This window comes from Lissotriton helveticus, chromosome 8 (assembly GCF_964261635.1).
Source record: "Lissotriton helveticus chromosome 8, aLisHel1.1, whole genome shotgun sequence".
NCBI classification, from domain to species: domain Eukaryota; kingdom Metazoa; phylum Chordata; class Amphibia; order Caudata; family Salamandridae; genus Lissotriton; species Lissotriton helveticus.
In genome coordinates, this window is record NC_136069.1 from 1221473354 (window position 1) to 1221491630 (window position 18277).

At 49.9% G+C, this 18277-nt stretch overlaps 1 protein-coding gene across 14 annotated transcripts in view; it reads left to right on the forward strand.

Annotated features, from left to right (window-relative positions):
* The window catches only part of LOC144773261 (uncharacterized), a 7170044-nt gene that overhangs the window by 3129562 nt on the left and 4022205 nt on the right, over positions 1–18277 (forward strand). For all 14 annotated transcript variants that reach the window (XM_078658159.1, XM_078658161.1, XM_078658167.1 and 11 more), the window contains one exon: positions 8896–8952. In XM_078658159.1, coding sequence (XP_078514285.1) covers positions 8896–8952 — 57 coding nt within the window. The remainder of the gene's footprint in view (positions 1–8895; positions 8953–18277) is intronic.

Consider the following 18277-nt stretch of genomic DNA (forward strand, 5'->3'; position numbering starts at 1 on the left):
AAAGCATACTCTACATATATCACAGAGCAACTCGAATTTTTTATTTTACAAAAGAAAAACAAACACTAAAAGGCGAATGCACGATACTTAAGGTCAGCCCAAAGAACGGAGGGGACGGTCCACGATCAGGAGAACACACCCAGAGCCCGGAGGCTCCAATCAAGTCGGGAGGGGGGGAGGGGAGCAGCGGGGAGAACCGGAAATAAAGAAAAAAAGAAAAACCCGTATGGGGAGGGTCCGGGAACGCACGTCTAGGGAGATAGGACAATCTCAGCAGTGCCTACAAGGGGAGGGGTGCAAATATCCCCACGATAATCATTCCACTGGCCCCAAACCTTCGTCCACGCCCTGGGTCTGCCCCTGGCCACATAAACCGTCTTCTCACGAAACATGGACCAGTCCATGTTGTCCTCCCACTTCGAGACCTCAGGGGGCCTGGAAGCGCCCCAGAGTTGCGCAACATCCCGCTTAGCAATCATGTATCCCAGGGTAGCCCATCTGGTCTGGGCCACAGAGTAGTCAGTGGGCTCCCACACATTCAACAGACATCGTCGTGGCTCCGGCCGCAGGGCAACACCAGTCACAGCAGTCATCACCTCAAGCACAGCAGTCCAGTAAGCCGCTACCACCGGGCACTCCCAGAGGATATGTAAAAAGGTCGCACTCAAACCACAACCACGCTTACACAGCCCATCCGAAGAAAAGCCCATCATCACCAGACGCGGACCCGTGACATAAACTCGATGAAGAATCTTAAGTTGAACCAAACGGAGACGGGCAGGAATGGCCACCTCCTTGGGAGAAGAGAGTGCCGACTGCCAATCCTCGTCGTCCAGTTCCAACCCATCGCCAACCCAAGCCTCCCGAAGTCGGACCAATAAGTCCGCCCGATTATTGATCAATTTCTTGTAAATCAGAGAGATAGTACTATCGGGAAGATGCCCATCAAGGACACGGTCCTCGAGGGGGGAAGATTCAGGCAGGGTCTCATCAGGAACCAAAACTGAGGCGAGGGCGTGCCGGACCTGCAGGTAGCGAAAAAATTCCCTACCACTCAAACCATATTCCGTCTGGAGGGCCTGGAACGACTTCACACAACCGTTCGAGCACACATCACCCACCTTACAAATCCCAATCATATCCCAGCGGTCGAAACCCTTGGTAGACCAAAGTCCGCCCAAACGTTCCGAGGCATAAAGCGGCGTCGCCAACGTCAAGCGATCCTCCCACCCCAAACTCACATTCGCAGCTCGCCATACAGTTACTGCGATCTTGGATGGGCCCACAAGATGGCGCCCGGCCGGTCGAGAATAAAGTGCTCTAGTAAAGTCCCCACCCGGGAGCTGGAATCTGTCCATCTCGAATGCAGGATTACGACCCGGGGAAAACATCACGTGATTAATGGCGGACAACTGGGAAGCCCAGTAATATCGCTTGATATCGGGGAGCGCCATGCCCCCGTCATACCAAGGGATGGTGAGCTTTGCGAGCGCGATACGCGGACGCCCATCCCATATCAATTGCCGCTGAAGACTCTCAATCTCTTGGAAATAGGTCTTAGGAATAGCGTCATAGGAGTTTTGGAGCGCGTAAAGGAATCGCGGCAAGGACATCATTTTAAACAGAGCCGCCCTGCCCAGAGGAGACAAAGGAAGCTTACGCCAACGGGCCACATCCAGGCGCAATCTAAGCAACGGTGGGAGGAGATTACGCTCAAAGCGGAGCGTCGGGTCCAACGTAATAAAAATCCCTAAATACTTGAAACCCGAGTGGACCACCTGAATAGGAAGTCTGCTCGGCAAGGGGGGCAAAACCCCCGAAAGAACATATACACAGGACTTGGTCCAGTTAATAACAAGGCCCGAATTGGCTCCAAAGGAAGCAAGAACGTCAAACAGAACAGACAGAGATTTACGCGGGGAGGTGAGATATAAAAGGATATCGTCCGCGTAAAGCGAAACGCGGTCCTCAAAGTCCGGAGACCAGCGGATCCCCTTGAGGGAAGGTTCCCACCGAAGCCAAGCAGCCAATGGTTCCAGGGCGAGCGCAAACAGTAACGGAGACAAGGGGCAACCCTGACGGGTACCCCTACCAAGGGTGAAAGGAGCCGAGACCCTACCATTCACCACTACTTGCGCCAGAGGTTCCGCGTACAGTAACTGGACCCAACCAATAAACTCAGGCCCAAAACCAAATTTCTCAAGAGCCGCCCAAAGATAAGGCCACTCCACCGTGTCGAAGGCCATGGAAGCATCCAACGATGCCAAAATGGCCGGCTCCGTCAGAAGCCCCACCCCCGCGATCGCGCCGTGAAGACGACGCAGGTTCAGAGCCGTGTTGCGATGCGGGATAAATCCAGATTGATCCGGATGGACCAAGTCACTAATGACCGTCAAGAGACGGGATGCCAGGAGTTTCGCCAATACCTTGGGTTCAACATTTAGCAGGGATATGGGCCTATAGGAGGAACAAAGATCACGAGGTTTACCCTCCTTGGGGATGACAACTATTGTGGCCAGTCTCTGATCATAAGGGAGAATACCCCGTTCCCGGGACTCCAGAAACATGGCGCGAAGATACGGAGCCACCCTATCGGGACGCAACTTGTACAATTCGATTGGCAACCCGTTCGGGCCCAATGCTTTGCCCGAACGGAGGGAACGGATGGCAGTAGCTATCTCATCAACCGTAAAGGGGGAGTCCAACGCCACACGGTCTAAATCGGAAACAATGGGCAGGGCTATATCACGCAACAAAAGGCGAGAGTCAACCATATCCCTCTCAGACACAGGGGTATACACCACACGGAGGTAATCGGCGAACCGGTCAACTATTCCAATCGGGTCCGTTACACTCACACCACTCGCAGACTGAATCACGGGTACCACACGATTAGCTCTCTCCTTCTTATCCAGCCATGCCAGCAATTTACCCGCCTTGTCACCCACATCATACAAACGACCCTGTTGCTCCCGAAACATCACTTTGGCGGCATCTGTGACCACGGACTTATAAGCAAATTGTTTCAGACCCAGGGCATGGAGCTTCTCAGGTGTGACACCAGATTCCAAACCCTCCTCCAATGCAGAAATCTCCCCCTCAAGATCAACCACCTCTCTATTTCTCGCTCTCTTAGCCTCAGCAACAAGGGAGAGGGCCTGCCCACGAATCACGGTCTTAAAGGCCTCCCATAGGGACACAGCAGAGGAAACCGACCCCTCGTTATCCAGAAAATACGAGTCCAAGGACTTAAGCAAAAGGGTGCGGGTCTCGGGGGAGGTGAGGTACCACGGATTAATGGGGGCCACCCGGCCCACTGCCTCCACCCCAACCTCAAAACGAAGCCAGAGCGGAGAGTGGTCAGAGATACCCCTGGGCAGGTGCACAATCTCACGCACCGCTGGGGACTGAGCCGCAGGCATCAGGAAATAATCCAGCCGAGACAGACTCCCATGGGCCCCAGAGTGAAAGGTGTACTGAAGCTGCGTAGGATGCAAAAGCCTCCAGCAATCCACCAGGCCAAAGGTATCCAAAAATCCACCCAACCACTGCTGAGCCGCAGGGGTATCCCTAGGGGGGTGGCGATCGTGGAGACCGGAGACTACCGAATTAAAATCACCAGCCAGAAAGAGAGTACTATCAGGGAGGTCTAACAAGACACGGCCCAAATCTGAAAAGGTAGAAGTCTGCAAGCCGGGGGGCACATAAACAGTTAATAAGGAGAGGGCACGGCCTTCATATCGACCCACAAGAACAGCATACCGCCCCCGGTCATCCTGAATAACATCATCAATAGCCAGGGGGAGGGAAGCCCGGACAAGGATACCCACACCCCTGGAACCCGAGGTAAACCCCGAATGCGCTACGAGGCGATAGCCCCACCTATTCATTGCATGACAAACATTGCCTATCAAATGAGTCTCCTGCAGGAAAACAATGTCAGGAGATAAACGTCGTATACATTTCAACACCACACTTCGCTTGATACGATCTCCCAGACCATTAACGTTCCACGAAACAAATCTCAACCCGCTACCCCCCATCCCACCCGAAAAAGCCCAAACCCCCCACCAATGAGCATGACCATAAAAAGCAGTCCAGATACAGAATAAAGTCGCCTTGAACACAGAACACACAAACAACAAACTTCCCAACCACCCACCCCCCAGGTAACAAGAAAACACCCCCCACCCTGCACCCCTGCAAAAAGCTAAAAAGCCACCCCAACCTGCAGTGTGCCTGTCGCCCAAGAACCCCTATTCTACACAAAGACCCCGGAGGAGGAAAGGCTCTGTCCCACCCGCCTCCCGATCAAACCAATGACGAGAAAAAGAGCATACATCAAAACACATGTGAGGTAGAGGAACATAGGCTTACATCCCTGGAGAAGGTATACAAAACAAGGCATCAGTCCAAGATGAAATGTTCAGCTCTCTACGCCACCTTCGGCACCGCCCGGGTGGGCTTCGGACTCAGTCTCAGGAGGTCGATGAGGCAGGGAGTCTAGCCAGTCATTCACAGCATCTGGCCAATCAAAGAAGAAAGTTCGATCATTATACTCCACCCGCAACCTGGTCGGAAAGAGCATTGCGTAACGCATCCCCATGTCCCTAAGACGCTTCTTGGCACCACGAAATCCCATACGCTGCTTCTGGACCTGTTGGGAAAAGTCCGGATAAAAGTTCACCGTGGCATTCTCAAAGGCCACCGGGCCCTTCACCCGCGAGGCCTGCAGGATAGCGTCCCGATCTCTATAGTGGAAAAGCTTTGCAACAATAGGTCTCGGCGGGGCGCCTGGCTTGCTCTGGCCCCCCGGAACACGATGTGCGCGCTCCACTGCGAAAAATTTACTAAGGCCAGACGGGGAAAGGTGGTTCTGGATGAGGTCTTCAACCAGGAGATCAACCGAGTGGGGTTCTGGATTCTCCGGCACACCAACCACGCGAACATTACAGCGACGTGCCCTGTTCTCAAAATCCTCCAAGCGCCGGGTCATGAAATCGTTCACCCTACGGAGATTGCCAATCTCCGTCTGAATATCAGAGACGTCCGTCGTGAGGCTGGATGATTTGATATCCAACGACTTCACCTTTTCGTTCGTCTTGGAGAGATCGGCTCGAATCAAATTCACCTCAATTGCCACAGTATCAAGTTTGTGGGCCAAGGTTTCGTACTGTTGGCCTATGGATTCCCTCATGCCAGAAATGGCGCCCATGATGTCCTGCAAGGAGGGCTCCGTCGACGCATCCACCACTTGATCTGACGCAATGGGACCGGGCAGGGCAGCTCCGGGGGACCCCTTAGAGTGGGTATAACGATCCATAACATTAGATTGAACCGGACCCCCGCGCAGAGGTGTCTTCGTCTTGCGCGTCTCTCGGTCCCCTCTGCCCGCCATTTTGAAGATGCGTCACGAGTAAAGTCACCAGGGTCGACGGACCGGGCACCAGAAATGGAGGCCCCGGGACCAAAGGACTACAAGAGGGGCATCACCAGGATAGAGGCAGCCCACTCAAGGAACAGTGCAGCCAAGGGCCAGACAACCTACTCGTGTCCCGGCCGCAGCTCTGGCCCGACCCTCTCACCAGTGTCCCAGTCTGAGGCAGAAACGAAACCGAAACTTAAGAAGGGGACCCGCAAGACCAATCCCCCTGCCGTTGTTGTTCAACTCCAAGACGGCCACCGAACCTCACCCAGTCCCGGGCGCACTTCGAGGGTGGAGCCCAAAAGTTCAATTGAACATAATTCAGGCACCCGATGTCCAAATCAGTTTCTGAAAGGTCCAGGTAGATCAGCCCAACGTCCTCTATATGAATCCTCGCAAAAAATCAGGATTAAAGCAGGATATTAAGCCGGGAGCGGCGGGGGTCCGGAGAGCGCTGTGCTCACGCGGCCATCTCGGATGCCCGCCAAGCTCCTCCTGTCTTAACTTTCTTGATGGGTTCTCCCTTCGAACCCTTACACAAGTGTCCCATGAGGCTTTTGTCTTTCAAGACGGTCTTCTTAGTTGCGATCACCTCGGCAAGGAGGGTGAGTGAGCTTCAAGCTCTTAGTTCTAAGCCCCCATTCCTGACCATTCATGTTGATCGAATGGTTCTTAGGAACAGGGCGGCTTTTCTGCCTAAGGTGGTATCTCCCTTCCATCTAGGGCAATCCATTACCCTTCCTACCTTCTTTCCTCCCCCTCACCCTTCTAAGGAGGAAGAGAGACTACACCGTCTGGACCCTAAGAGGGCGGTGTCTTTTTATCTGGATAGAACTAAAGACTTCCGGATGGACGACCAGCTGTTTGTTGGTTTTGCTGGCTGTCGGAAAGGCAGAGCGGTGCACAAGCGCACACTTTCCAGGTGGATAATCCTGTGCATCAAGATTTGCTACTCCCTGGCGGGTAAGGACCCTCCTGAGGGTATAAGAGCTCATTCTACCAGGGCAAGGTCTGCTACTTTTGCATTGTCTAGAGGTGTACCTGTTGAGGACATTTGCAGAGCCGCGACTTGGGCCTCCCTCCACACTTTTGCGAAGCATTACTGCTTGGATACCGAGGTGAGGAGGGACGGCCACTTCGCGCGTTCTGTCCTCCAAGATTTCCTGGTATAGCAGAGTGGACACCCTCCTCCTGGAGTGGGGACTGCTGTGGGACTCTATTCACAATGTGAGGAATCCACAAGGCAGATGTATCTATCAGAAGAACAAGTTACTTACCTTCGGTAACGCTTTTTCTGGTAGATACAGTATCTGCCTGTGGATTCCTCACTGACCCACCCGCCTCCCCGTTGTCCACTCCGCTGTACCCGGGTTTATTTGTATATATATTGGGTTTTTGATACCTTTGCTGCGCACTATGTGTGCTGTTCTGATTTGTATGTACTATGTACACTGTATATATGTATATTTGCTGTCATTGGTCCGTCCGGGTGCCTCAAAGGCACGGAAAAAAGGGCGGAACTGATGTCATCACGCCGACGTAGGCCTAATAAGGGGTCGGTGTCGTCAGACGGAGTCGCGCACGATGCCGCGTTCCTATGACGTCGTCCACACCGGCGTGCTACGAAGAATTTTCCGAACATTGCTGACGCAAGGGGGATATTCACAAGGTGAGGAATCCACAGGCAGATACTGTATCTACCAGAAAAAGCGTTACCGAAGGTAAGTAACTTGTTCTTTAACTACCTTCTATCCTCCCCCTCACCCTTCCTAGGAGGAGGAGAGACGTCATCGCCTGGATCCTAAGAGAGCTGTCAGCTTTTATTTAGACAGAACAAAGGATCTGAGACTGGGCGATCAGCTCTTCGTGGGCTACTTGGGCGAATGAAAAGAGCAAAGCTGTGCACAAGCAAACTCTCTCCAGGTGGATCATCTTGTGCATTAAGATCTGCTACGCCTTGACCAAGAAGGAACCGCCTGAAGTTATAAGAGCTCATTCCACCAGAGCTAAGTCTTCTTCTTCTGCTTTGGCTAGAGGTGTTCCTGTTATTGATATTTGTATAGCAGCAACATGGGCCTCCCTGCACATCTTTGCAAAGCATTACTGCTTAGATTTGAAGGTTAGGAGGGATGGCCATTTTGTTCATTCTGTGTTGCAAGATTATTTGGTCTAGTCAGGTGGACACCCTCCTCCGGGTGGGGTACGGCTTGGGATTCTATTCAAAAGGTGAGGAATCCACAGGCATAAGTATCCTTCAGAAGAACAAGTTACTTACCTTGGATACTGCTTTTTCTGGCGGATACAGTAACTGCCTGTGGATTCCTTACTGTCCCGCCCGCCTCCCCGTTGTCCACCTGTTTCTACCAAAATGTGCTTTAACTGTTTGACATGAATGTTGTTTAATATGTCTTAATCATGCTTATGTTTTAATAGTGAGAAATGCTTGGTCTATTGCTCTTTTTCCATGCTTTTATTGGTTATGCATTTGTATATATAAATATATATTTCGTATACTATGTATACATGTGAAAATGTGTCGGTCTACCCGTTTGCCTCGGTGGCACGGAAAAAATGGTGGGAACTGACATCAGCACGCCAACGAGGTCCTCTTATGGCTCCGATGACGTCATACCGAGTCACCTGCAGGAGCCGTGCTATTATGATGTCCTTGTCGACGTGGGAGCTAGGAAAGAATTTCCACGGAATACTGGTGCAGGGGGTATTCAAAAGGTGAGGAATCCACAGGCAGATACTGTATGCACCAGTAAGTAACTTGTTCATCAAGCATCCTTTTTCAAAAGTCACTGTCATTAAAGATTTTTAGAAGTCTTTCCTCCCATAAGGTGACCACCCGCTTCTTGGGAGCTCAATTTGCTTTTATCAAAATGAAGTGGTCCAAACTTTGAATTTATTTATAATGCTTCTTTACAGCATCTTTCTTGGAAGACTCATAGTCTAATAGCAATCACCTCAGCCCATATAGGTTAGTGTCCTTGCAGGAGCAGTGTCATAGTTCGCCTCCACAGACCTGCTACCTATCAGGTCCCCACTTCCAAATTTCATCAGATTTTCTTTTTATGATTTCTTTGGGTAGGCTGCTGAATTGAACAGCATTTTTAAATAGAAGATTAATTTATTTTACTATGTTTTAAAACAAATCAAATATTTCTGTCTTCAATCAAGGGTACCACGATGGAGAACAAGGATTACAATTGATTTATTTTCATTCTAGCTAACTATCATGATTTGGGTCTGACATGCATAGCTCCTTACATAAGAACACATGAGTATCTTGAGCACACCTATAAAAACAGTATAATACTACGTGAAATAAATTAATGGACACATTTGAAAATCCACTAAATAAGAGTTGTTCCATAATATTCTTTTTTTCCATTGCTTTGATGCGTACAAACTTTGATATTACTATTTTGCCCATGTTTATTAGTTTCAATATCTGCCTTTTTTAGGAACTGGAAGCACAAAAATCAATTGATCAAAGTCTTGAGAAGTCATCAGCGGAAGAGGTAAGTCTCTCACATTAATATTTCATTAGCTCAGCTTATGGAATGCATGAAACCTTCTATATGCTATAGTTTGTAAAAATTGACCAACATTGGGCTCCTTTGAACAAGAACGACCTTGTAAATATGAGCAATGTTTATCAACGTTATCTCATATCTTTGTTTCCAATAGAGGCTGAGTCGCTCACTCATCTCTAACTTTCTGTCTGTGACTCACACTTTCTCTCCATCAGTCACTCACTATTAGTCACTCACTAACTCTCATTCTCTCTCAGGGGATGTCCATTGCTAGTCATAAGCACTGAATAGTCCCGCCCACGTGCGGTGACCCAGAAGCCACTTCACCTTACTTTGGAAAGGCCAGGAAACATATGTGACAGACAAGTAAACTTTTTGCAGCCTTAAAAACAGACTATATTGCCAATCTTTATTGAATTACTTTAAAGTTTAGAAGGAGAAAAGGGTCACAACCTTAAAAATCATTTAATCTAAAAGAAAAGCCATCTTTTAAAAACATCCTTCATAATCAGTTTCTGCTTCTTTTTGAAGTAATATAGGCAATGTAGCCTGGAGAAGCTGCAGCATTCAAACAATCTAAATAGGACACCGCGCCTGTAAGGGCCTTCTGACCTCCAGTGTCCCATCATGCCCTGTAGGTGGCAGTTTATCAGTCCTTTTTGACGACCGAATCAGTAGTGTAGTGGTATACATATATTATCTGATAGAGACATCTATCCGCAGATTCCTTAAGTTTAAATTCTTTCCAGGCGTCAGACTGAATCCGGAAATTTTTCAGCAGTACCTCCGTGTGTATGGAGGGGGTAGGCGCTGTATGACTCAGTGTTTTTTTTTTTTTTAAACTGTGTTTTTATTGCAGAGTTAGAAAAACATACATTTGTTTATTCCGGTTTTCCGGCCATTCCCAAATGCCACCCACAAATTGTTAAGCAATCCCCACACAGCCAAAGAGCCCACATCCCGGAGGCCGGGCGGCGTCAGTTAGAGTGCTTGAACCTGGTAATAGCATAAGGGAGCAACGACCTTCACTCGGCCAGAAGATCTAGAATCTGCTTTTTACTTTATTGCTCCCTCCCCTAATTCCACCGGACAATCTGCCCGTAAGCTCAAACAGGAAATTCTAACGTGTACCACTGTTATTGCCTGAGTTCCCTTCACTTATCATCTTGTCCCTTGGGATAAACGCCCTTTGGGAGCACAAATCACTTTCTCTCATCCCCTTGGGGGAAAGGATCAAGTACACTACTCAAACAGCAACTCAAGCAGCCCTCATAGGTTAGATTCCCTTTACAACATACATGGGATTCCCCGCCCTCCCACCCCACCCCCCACTGAACCTCAACTGGTGTGGGCCTAGCTCATAAGTAACGACTTGCAAAAGGAAGAGACCTGTAGGAACCTTATGTATTATTCTGTGTATTTCATGGAACTTCCCTCCACAGCCCTTCCTATTCAGTCCTCTTCATTTTCCAAACTGTTTTTGAACGTTCGTGCTAGGTCCTCCCACGCTCTCGCCATCTCTAGGCTCCTCTCATTAGCTGTGCGGGCTGCCTGCCTAAGTCTAATAGTACCTTCGCTACAGGCCCACTTACACATTTCATTCGCCCATCTTTTACTAGACGGGCCCTCCTTCGATTTCCAGTATCAGGTTATCTCCCTCTGGGCTAACATAAGGCCTAGGTCAATAAATTTACTAGTGATCTTAGTCCTTTTCGTATGAAGAAACCAAAGCAACAGACAAGTTGCCATGTCGTAATCTATCTGCCTGTCCGTAACCTTGTTCAGTAGCTCCCCCACCTCGGACCAATAGAACCCCAGTTTAGGACAGTTCCACAACATGTGTTCCAGTTCTACATCAGGCATCAAACACCTAGGGCATGCTGCATCCTGTACCTGGAAATATTTCTTGATTTTCCCTGGAGTAAGGTAAGCTCTATGCAGCACAAAAAAGTGCACTTGCTGGAAGCAAGCATTTCTGCTCCCCTTCCATGACCTCTTCAAAATATGACCCCACGTCACGTCCGGGATGGGTTTCCCTACACTCTCCTCCCACTTCTGCTTCAGAGCTGTAAGTGGTTCCAATCCTTCATGTAACATTCGAGATTGTAAACAAGTGACCGCTTTAAAAGTGCCCGCCGCCATAACCACGTACTGGCAGGCCATCGTGGTCTTTGGTTCCGTTTGCCCGGATTTACAATGCTTCTTTATCGCCGTCGTGACAGCCATATGCAAGAGAAAGCTCCCATCCGGAAGGCCAAATTGGTCCTGCACTGCTCGGAAGGGCAGCGAATCGCCCTCAGAATAGAGGTCCCCTTTTACTTGGAGCCCCAGTTCTTCCCATTCCAGCAGTTGTGACCAATCACCCCCGTGTGGCAAGGCCGTCAACATGCCCAGAGGGATTTCAGGTGCGTACGGGTGAGTTACACCTGCCTTCAGCTGGCTTTTATTCCAGCACAACCTCAGGGTTTTTTCCTCCAATGTTAAATCCCGTAGCTCTAGTTTTTGTTGCATAACGATGTAAGAAAGAACATGCCTCTGGATTCCCGCCCCACGGGTCTGATCCGGGCCCCTGAATTCAATTGCAACATTCTGTGTAAGAACCTGTAGCTGCGCTGCTAAATAATAAAGTTCGAAGTTAGGAAGAGCCAATCCTCCGTCCAATTTTGGTCTCAGCAACGTATCCAGCGCTACTCGTCTCCTCCCGTGTCCCCATATGAAATCAATAGTGAGCGTGCGGAATTCGCGAAAGAACCTCGGGGGTATCCACAATGGAAGCGTACGGAAGTAGTAGAGTAAGCGGGGCAGGGCCACCATTTTCAATAGTACCACTCTCCCAACCACTGACAGGGGACGGGTAGCCCAAAATGCTATACAACCTCTCAGAGCCCTTATACAACGCCCCACATTTCCCTCCAGCATGTTTTCCGCACCATGATAGATCCGAACTCTCAGGTATGTAAAGCACGATCGCTCCCATAGCAGACCAGATGGCAACGATGGTTGCTGCATGTCCGCCTTCAGAGGGAAAACACACGTTTTATTCCAGTTAACTCTGAGGCCCGAAAGTGCCCCAAACTCCGTGAGTAGGGTCACCACCCCCTGTAATGCTACTGTTGCGTCTTCCAAGAACAGGAGCAGATCATCTGCGTATAAGGAAATGTGGTGCGGGATCCCTCCACATAGAAGGCCCTTATATGCCCTCCCCACCCTGGCCTGGGTCACCAGAGGCTCAATTGCCAGTGCAAATAGCAGGGGCGAGAGCGAACATCCCTGCCTTGTACCTCTCTGCACCGGATACTGCGAGGATACGACATTACCCAGTCTCACCCTGGCTGCTGCCAAGGAGTACAAGATCTTCGTCCATCTCCTAAACCGTTTCCCTTGCCCGAACCTCTCTAGCACCATGTCCAGGTACGCCCACTCCAGGCTATCAAACGCCTTCTCTATGTCCACCGACAATACAGCCGGCTGCATGTCAAAAATCCAGGTCACTTTCCAACACACGTATGAGGTGGCGGATATTAACCGAGGTATTCCTAGTTGGAATAAACCCCGCTTGGTCCGTATGAATTAGAGCAGTCATGTGGGGAACCAGTCTCGTGGCTAGTATTGTGCTCAAAATTTTATAGTCTACTGTCAACATTGACAACGGCCTATATGAAGTCACATCGCTACTCTCCCTTCCGGGTTTCAACAGGGGGACTACCAGTGCTTCCCTCATAGACTGTGGCAGGTGGCCCTGTTCTGCCGCCTCATTATACACCTCCACCAAGCGGGGCGCTAGGATATCCACGTATTTTACATAAAATTCTATAGGGAGCCCATCCACTCCTGGAGTCTTATTCTTAGCCATTTGCTTGATCGCCCCTCTGACCTCTGCCAACCGAATCTCCTGTCCCAGTTCCTTAGCATCCTCTTCATCTAACTGCGGCAGCTGAGTCCCCACTAGGTATTCCTCTATGTCCGGCTTCTCAGCTTCCAGGTGACTGCGATACAGTATCGTGTAATAGCTCAAGAAGCATGAGAGGATCTCAGTCTGGGAGTATTCCATGTCTCCCGATTCCGTTCGCATGTTCAAAATCGGGCACCCCCCTGCCACCGGTGTTGCGCCGTATGACTCAGTGATGACGTCTATTCCGGTCATGACGTCAGTGGAGTCATATAAGAAGTCCCTCTGGCGTGCAGACGTCAGCTTCTTCTTTGATATGCTGCATCGCGGATCCAGAAAAGCTGTTTCTGATGGATACATCTGCCAGTGGATTCCTCACCTTGTGAATATTCCCCTGCGCCAGCAACATTCAGAAAATTCCTTTGTAGCTCCTCACGCCGACATGGATGACATCACAGAAGCACGACATCGCGCGCGGCTCCGCTGACGTCACTGAATCCATAATAGGACTCCATCGGCGTGATGACATAATTTCCCTTTTTCCGCGTCATCGACGCTAATGGATTTTCTTGGGATCCTCAGTAGCTCATTTGTAACTTTGTTACTGTTGTCTTTTTCGAGTAATTTCTTGTATCCTTCGAAAAGTCATCGAAGAAATCTGGGTTCAAGCCTTGTGGGGAGTGCGGAAAGTTGATGTCCATTACGGATCCACATGAAGACTGCGTGTGGTGCTTGTCGTCGGACCATGACGTCCAGAGATGCACCTGTTGCAAGAAGATGAACCCAAAGGCTCTTCGAGAGAAAGAGACAAAGCTGCTTTTTGCGAAGTTGAAGGGGAAGAAAGGTAGGAGACGTTTGAGGTCCCGCTCGAGGTTGAGGTCAGCATCGAGGTCGTCTTCGTGGCATGCTTCTCGATCCAAGAAGAAGAAGCACGGGTCTCGACATCATTCAGAGAGAGAGTCGGATCCAAAGTCACCAAAACGTCGACATAGGAAAGACTATGTGTCTCCTTCACCTATTGAACCGAATGCAGAAGGTGAGCCTTCTCCTTTGGAGTCTCCAGAGCAGTCTCCTGCGTCGAATCCATCTCCGATGCCGACGCACTCTCCACCTCGAGAGGAAAAAGCTCCTTTGCCTCAAGAGTCTTTGACTCCAGTGCATCTTCCTTTGACTCTGATTGACCCGTTACCTGCTGTGCCTCGTCAAGAGCAGACTCAGGGGCCTTATCCACCTTTTCCAGGCCCGAGTCAAGACCCGACGCATTATCTCAATGCAATGTATGGGGTCTTTTCAAGAGCCATGTACCCTTCTGGAGCACCATCTGGTCCCATGGGTCAACTAGCCTTCAATCTGGACGTCCCTCAGTCATATGCTCCGGCGCCGTTTATGCCCTTTAAGCTGGCGACGCCTTCTTGGCATTTCTTGGCGCCGAGGTCATCGACACCGATTCCTTCATCACCGGCTCTGGTCCCGACTCGACCTCGTACACTTCAGGTTGTTCCTCCGGACCCGATCACGGCGCCGGCTCCGTTGGAGTCGATTGTGGCTCCGTCGACGCCGATCCCTAGAATGAGGTCTAGGCGGGAGGCTCAAAGGTTGTTGGAAGAGCTGAGGTATCTAGCAGAAAAAATGGAGGAAGGAGAGTTGCAAGATACTGATGACTTGTTTGATGAGCTTAAAGAAGCAAGGAGTTTGGAGTTATCTCCGGAGTGGCAGCTTTCCTCTGCTCCTGATGTTCCATCAAAGGACGTAGCACCATATCACACAGTTATTAGAAAAGCTGCAGAATTGTTAGACTTGGAACTGCCGACTGCGGAGTTTAAATCTAACATTTTAATGGAGGTTCTCCATTCTCCCTCTTCAGTGGTGGAGCCTATGCTACCTTTTAATGAGGCAATCACAGAGCCAATAATGGAAGTGTGGCGTAAGCCTTTTTCGTATCCTGCAGTTTCAAGGGCAGTTGCAAGGAGGTATAGGGTGGCTCCTGGTGATCCGGACTTCTTATCAACGCATCCGTCTCCTGAGAGTTTGGTAGTTCAGGAGGCCTGCACCAAAAAATCTACTGGTGCTTTTCCTCAGGTGCCTGGTGACAAAGAGTCAAAGAGACTGGACCAGACAGCGAAAAAGATTTTCTCTTCGGCTAGTATGGCCCTCAAATCCACAAATGCCACATGCCTTTTAGGGTGTTACATTCACGTTCTGATGGACTCTGCGAAGCAGTTAGTGCCTAAATACCTGAGGAGGACAGGAAGAACTTCAGTGAGGTTCTTGCGGATATGCAAGATGCTGCTCGCCAGGTGATCCAGAGCGGATTGGATATGGCGGACTCTGTGGCAAGAGTCATGGGGTCATCTGTTGCCACTAGGAGGGCTGCTTGGCTGAAAACTTCTGAATTTTCACATGATGTACAGGCTACTTTAATAGATCTCCCTTTCGATGGTTCCGGCCTTTTTGTAAAGAAGGCGGATGCAGCCTTGGAAAGGTTCAAGGAGAGTAGTAAGGTGACGGCTAGGTCTCTAGGCCTACAATCCAGAGGTTCCTGTAACAAAAGATTCAGAGGTTTTGGGAGATCGTCCTTTTGTTCGTACAAGCAGCCACAGCAACAGCAGCAGCAACAGAATACCCTGTATAAATCTTACAGGGGCAGAAACAGGTCCAGTGGAAGAGGTTGTCAAGTCTCTTCCTCCTCCTCCTCCTCCTCTTCCTCTTCCCACCCTCCTCCCACAGCAAAGCAACCCTAGATCCCCCATTCTGAATCATATTGGTCCTGTAGGGGGTCGGCTTACTCATTTTCGTCAAGATTGGGAATCGGTCACATCAGACATTTGGGTTCTCAATCTTGTAGAAAATAGGTATGTTCTTCCCTTTCTGGAATTTCCCCCAAATTACCCTCCTTGTCAAGGATTCTGCATGAAAGACCACCTACTTCTCCTGCAGGAGGAAGTCCTGACGTTACTGAGAAATGGTGCGATAGAGGTGGTCCTGGAGCAGGAAAGGGGCCAGGGATGCTACTCCCTGTATTTCTTGATACCCAAGAAGGATGTCAGGCTTCGTCCGATCCTTGACCTCAGGATCTAGAACCTCTTTTTGAAACAAGAGAAGTTCAAGATGCTCACCCTTGCGCAGGTCCTTCAAGCGCTGCAACAAGAGGACTGGATGGTATCGATCGACTTGCAGGATGCGTATTTCCACATTCCAATCCTGAAGTCGCACAGAAAGAATCTTCATTTTTACGGTAGGATCGCAACATTACCAGTTTGCGGTTCTTCCATTTGATCTTACTGCTATACCTCGAGTCTTCACCAAGGTGATGGCGGTGGTGGCAGCCCATCTCAAAAGGTCGGGGATTCCAGTATTCCCTTATCTGGATGACTGGCTGATCAAAGCAGAGTCTCCAGAGAAGGTGCTCCATCATCTGCAGGTTTCAACTCAGTTGTTGTACAGGTTGGGTTTCTCGATAAACGTACCCAAGTCTCACCTGGGGCCCTCTCAGCGCAACCTGTTCATAGGTGCGGTACTGGATACCACTGTATGTCGGGCATTCCCTCCTCCACAAAGGTTTCTCGACAAACATGAAATGATTCCTTTATTTTACAATAGAGCGACTGTTCCAGTCCTGAAGGTCCTTCGTCTGCTCGGTTTGATGGCTTCCTGTATTCTGTTGGTCAACCATGTACGCTGGCACATGAGGGCACTCCAGTGGTGTCTCCGCAGGCAGCGGTGTCAGCACAACGGAGATCTTAGGGAGTCAGTGAGGATCTCCAAAGAAGCTGCAGCGGATCTATCTTGGTGGAGCGTGGAAGGCAATCTGTCTCAAGGAAAGCCCTTTCATCTGCCTCCATCAGTGTCCACAGTGATAACGGATGCATCCGCCCTAGGGTGGGGTGCTCATCTGGGGGACCTGGAGATCAAGGGTCTTTTTTCTCCAGAGGAAAGGTTGCTTCACATCAACCTTCTAGAATTGCGGGCGATACGTTTAGCGCTTAAAGCCTTCCTCCCTTCCCTTCGCTGTTAGTCGGTTCAAGTCCTAACGGACAACACTACCGCGATGTGGTATGTCAACAAACAGGGAGGAGTGGGGTCGCATTGTCTCTGCAGAGGGGCTCGGCGTCTCTGGTCCTGGGTTCAGGACCATATGATTTGTCTTTCGGCAAATCATCTGGCAGGCGTTCTGAACGTACGTGCAGACAGTCTCAGTCTGCAGTTCTCATCCGACCACGAGTGGAGGCTTCATCCAGGGGAAGTTCGTCACGTCTTTCGGACGTGGGGAACCCCTCAAGTGGACCTGTTTGCCACTCTTGAGAACGCTCACTGCCCGTCATTCTGCAGTCTCCAGTATCCGATGCAGGGAGCTTTGGGGGACTTGTTTCAGTTGTATTGGAATTCACATCTCCTTAACGCGTTTCCTCCCATACCCTTGATTCCTCGGGTTCTGAGGAAGGTTCGCCAAGACTGGGCCCAAGTCATATTGATCTCCCCGGATTGGCCAAGAAAGGTGTGGTACACAGATCATCTTCACTACTCCTCGTGCCCGCCGCTCCGTCTCCCTCTCAGGGCAGACCTCCTCTCGCAGTCGCAGGGGCAGGTTCTACACCCCCACCTCCAGAGCTTACACCTTCATGCCTGGAGATTGAATGGGGCAATCTGAATTCTTTTTCTCTCCTACCTGATGTGGTGGATGTTATTTTATCAGCTAGGCGGGACTCCACCAAGTCTATCAATTCTTATAGGTATTCCAAGTTTGTCTCATGGTGTGGAGAGAAGTCCATTGACCCCTTGAAGGCTCGCTTGTCCGACATTCTTCAGTTTGCTCTCTCTTTGGCTCAGCAGTGTTTTGCTGTAGCGACAGTGAAAGGTTATCTTTCAGCATTGTCGGCATTTCTTTGCTTGCCGGACCAGCCATCCTTATTTAAGTCTTCTGTAGTATTAAGATTCTTAAAGGGTCTTACAAATACATTTCTTCCTACTCCTTTTATTGTGCCTCAATGGGACATGAATCTTGTCCTTACTTTCTTAATGGGCTCACCTTTCGAGCATTGCATAGGTGTCCCTTGAGGTTATTATCTTTTAAAACGGTCTTTCTGATTGCGATTACCTCGGCAAGGAGGTAAGTGAGCTTCAAGCTCTAAGTTCAAACCCCCCGTTCTTGACTATTCATGCAGAAAGAATGGTACTCAGGACCAGGGCTGCGTTTCTGCCTAAGGTGGTAACTCCCTTCCATCTGGGGCAGTCTATTACCCTCCCTACCTTCTATCCTCCCCCTCACCCTTCCAAGGAGGAGGAGAGACTTCACAGTCTGGACCCTAAGAGGGCGTTGAGCTCCAACAGGACAGAACCAGGTAGTTCAGGATTGATGACCAACTCTTTGTGGGTTTCGTTGGCTGCAGGAAAGGCAGAGCGGTGCACAAGCGCACGCTGTCT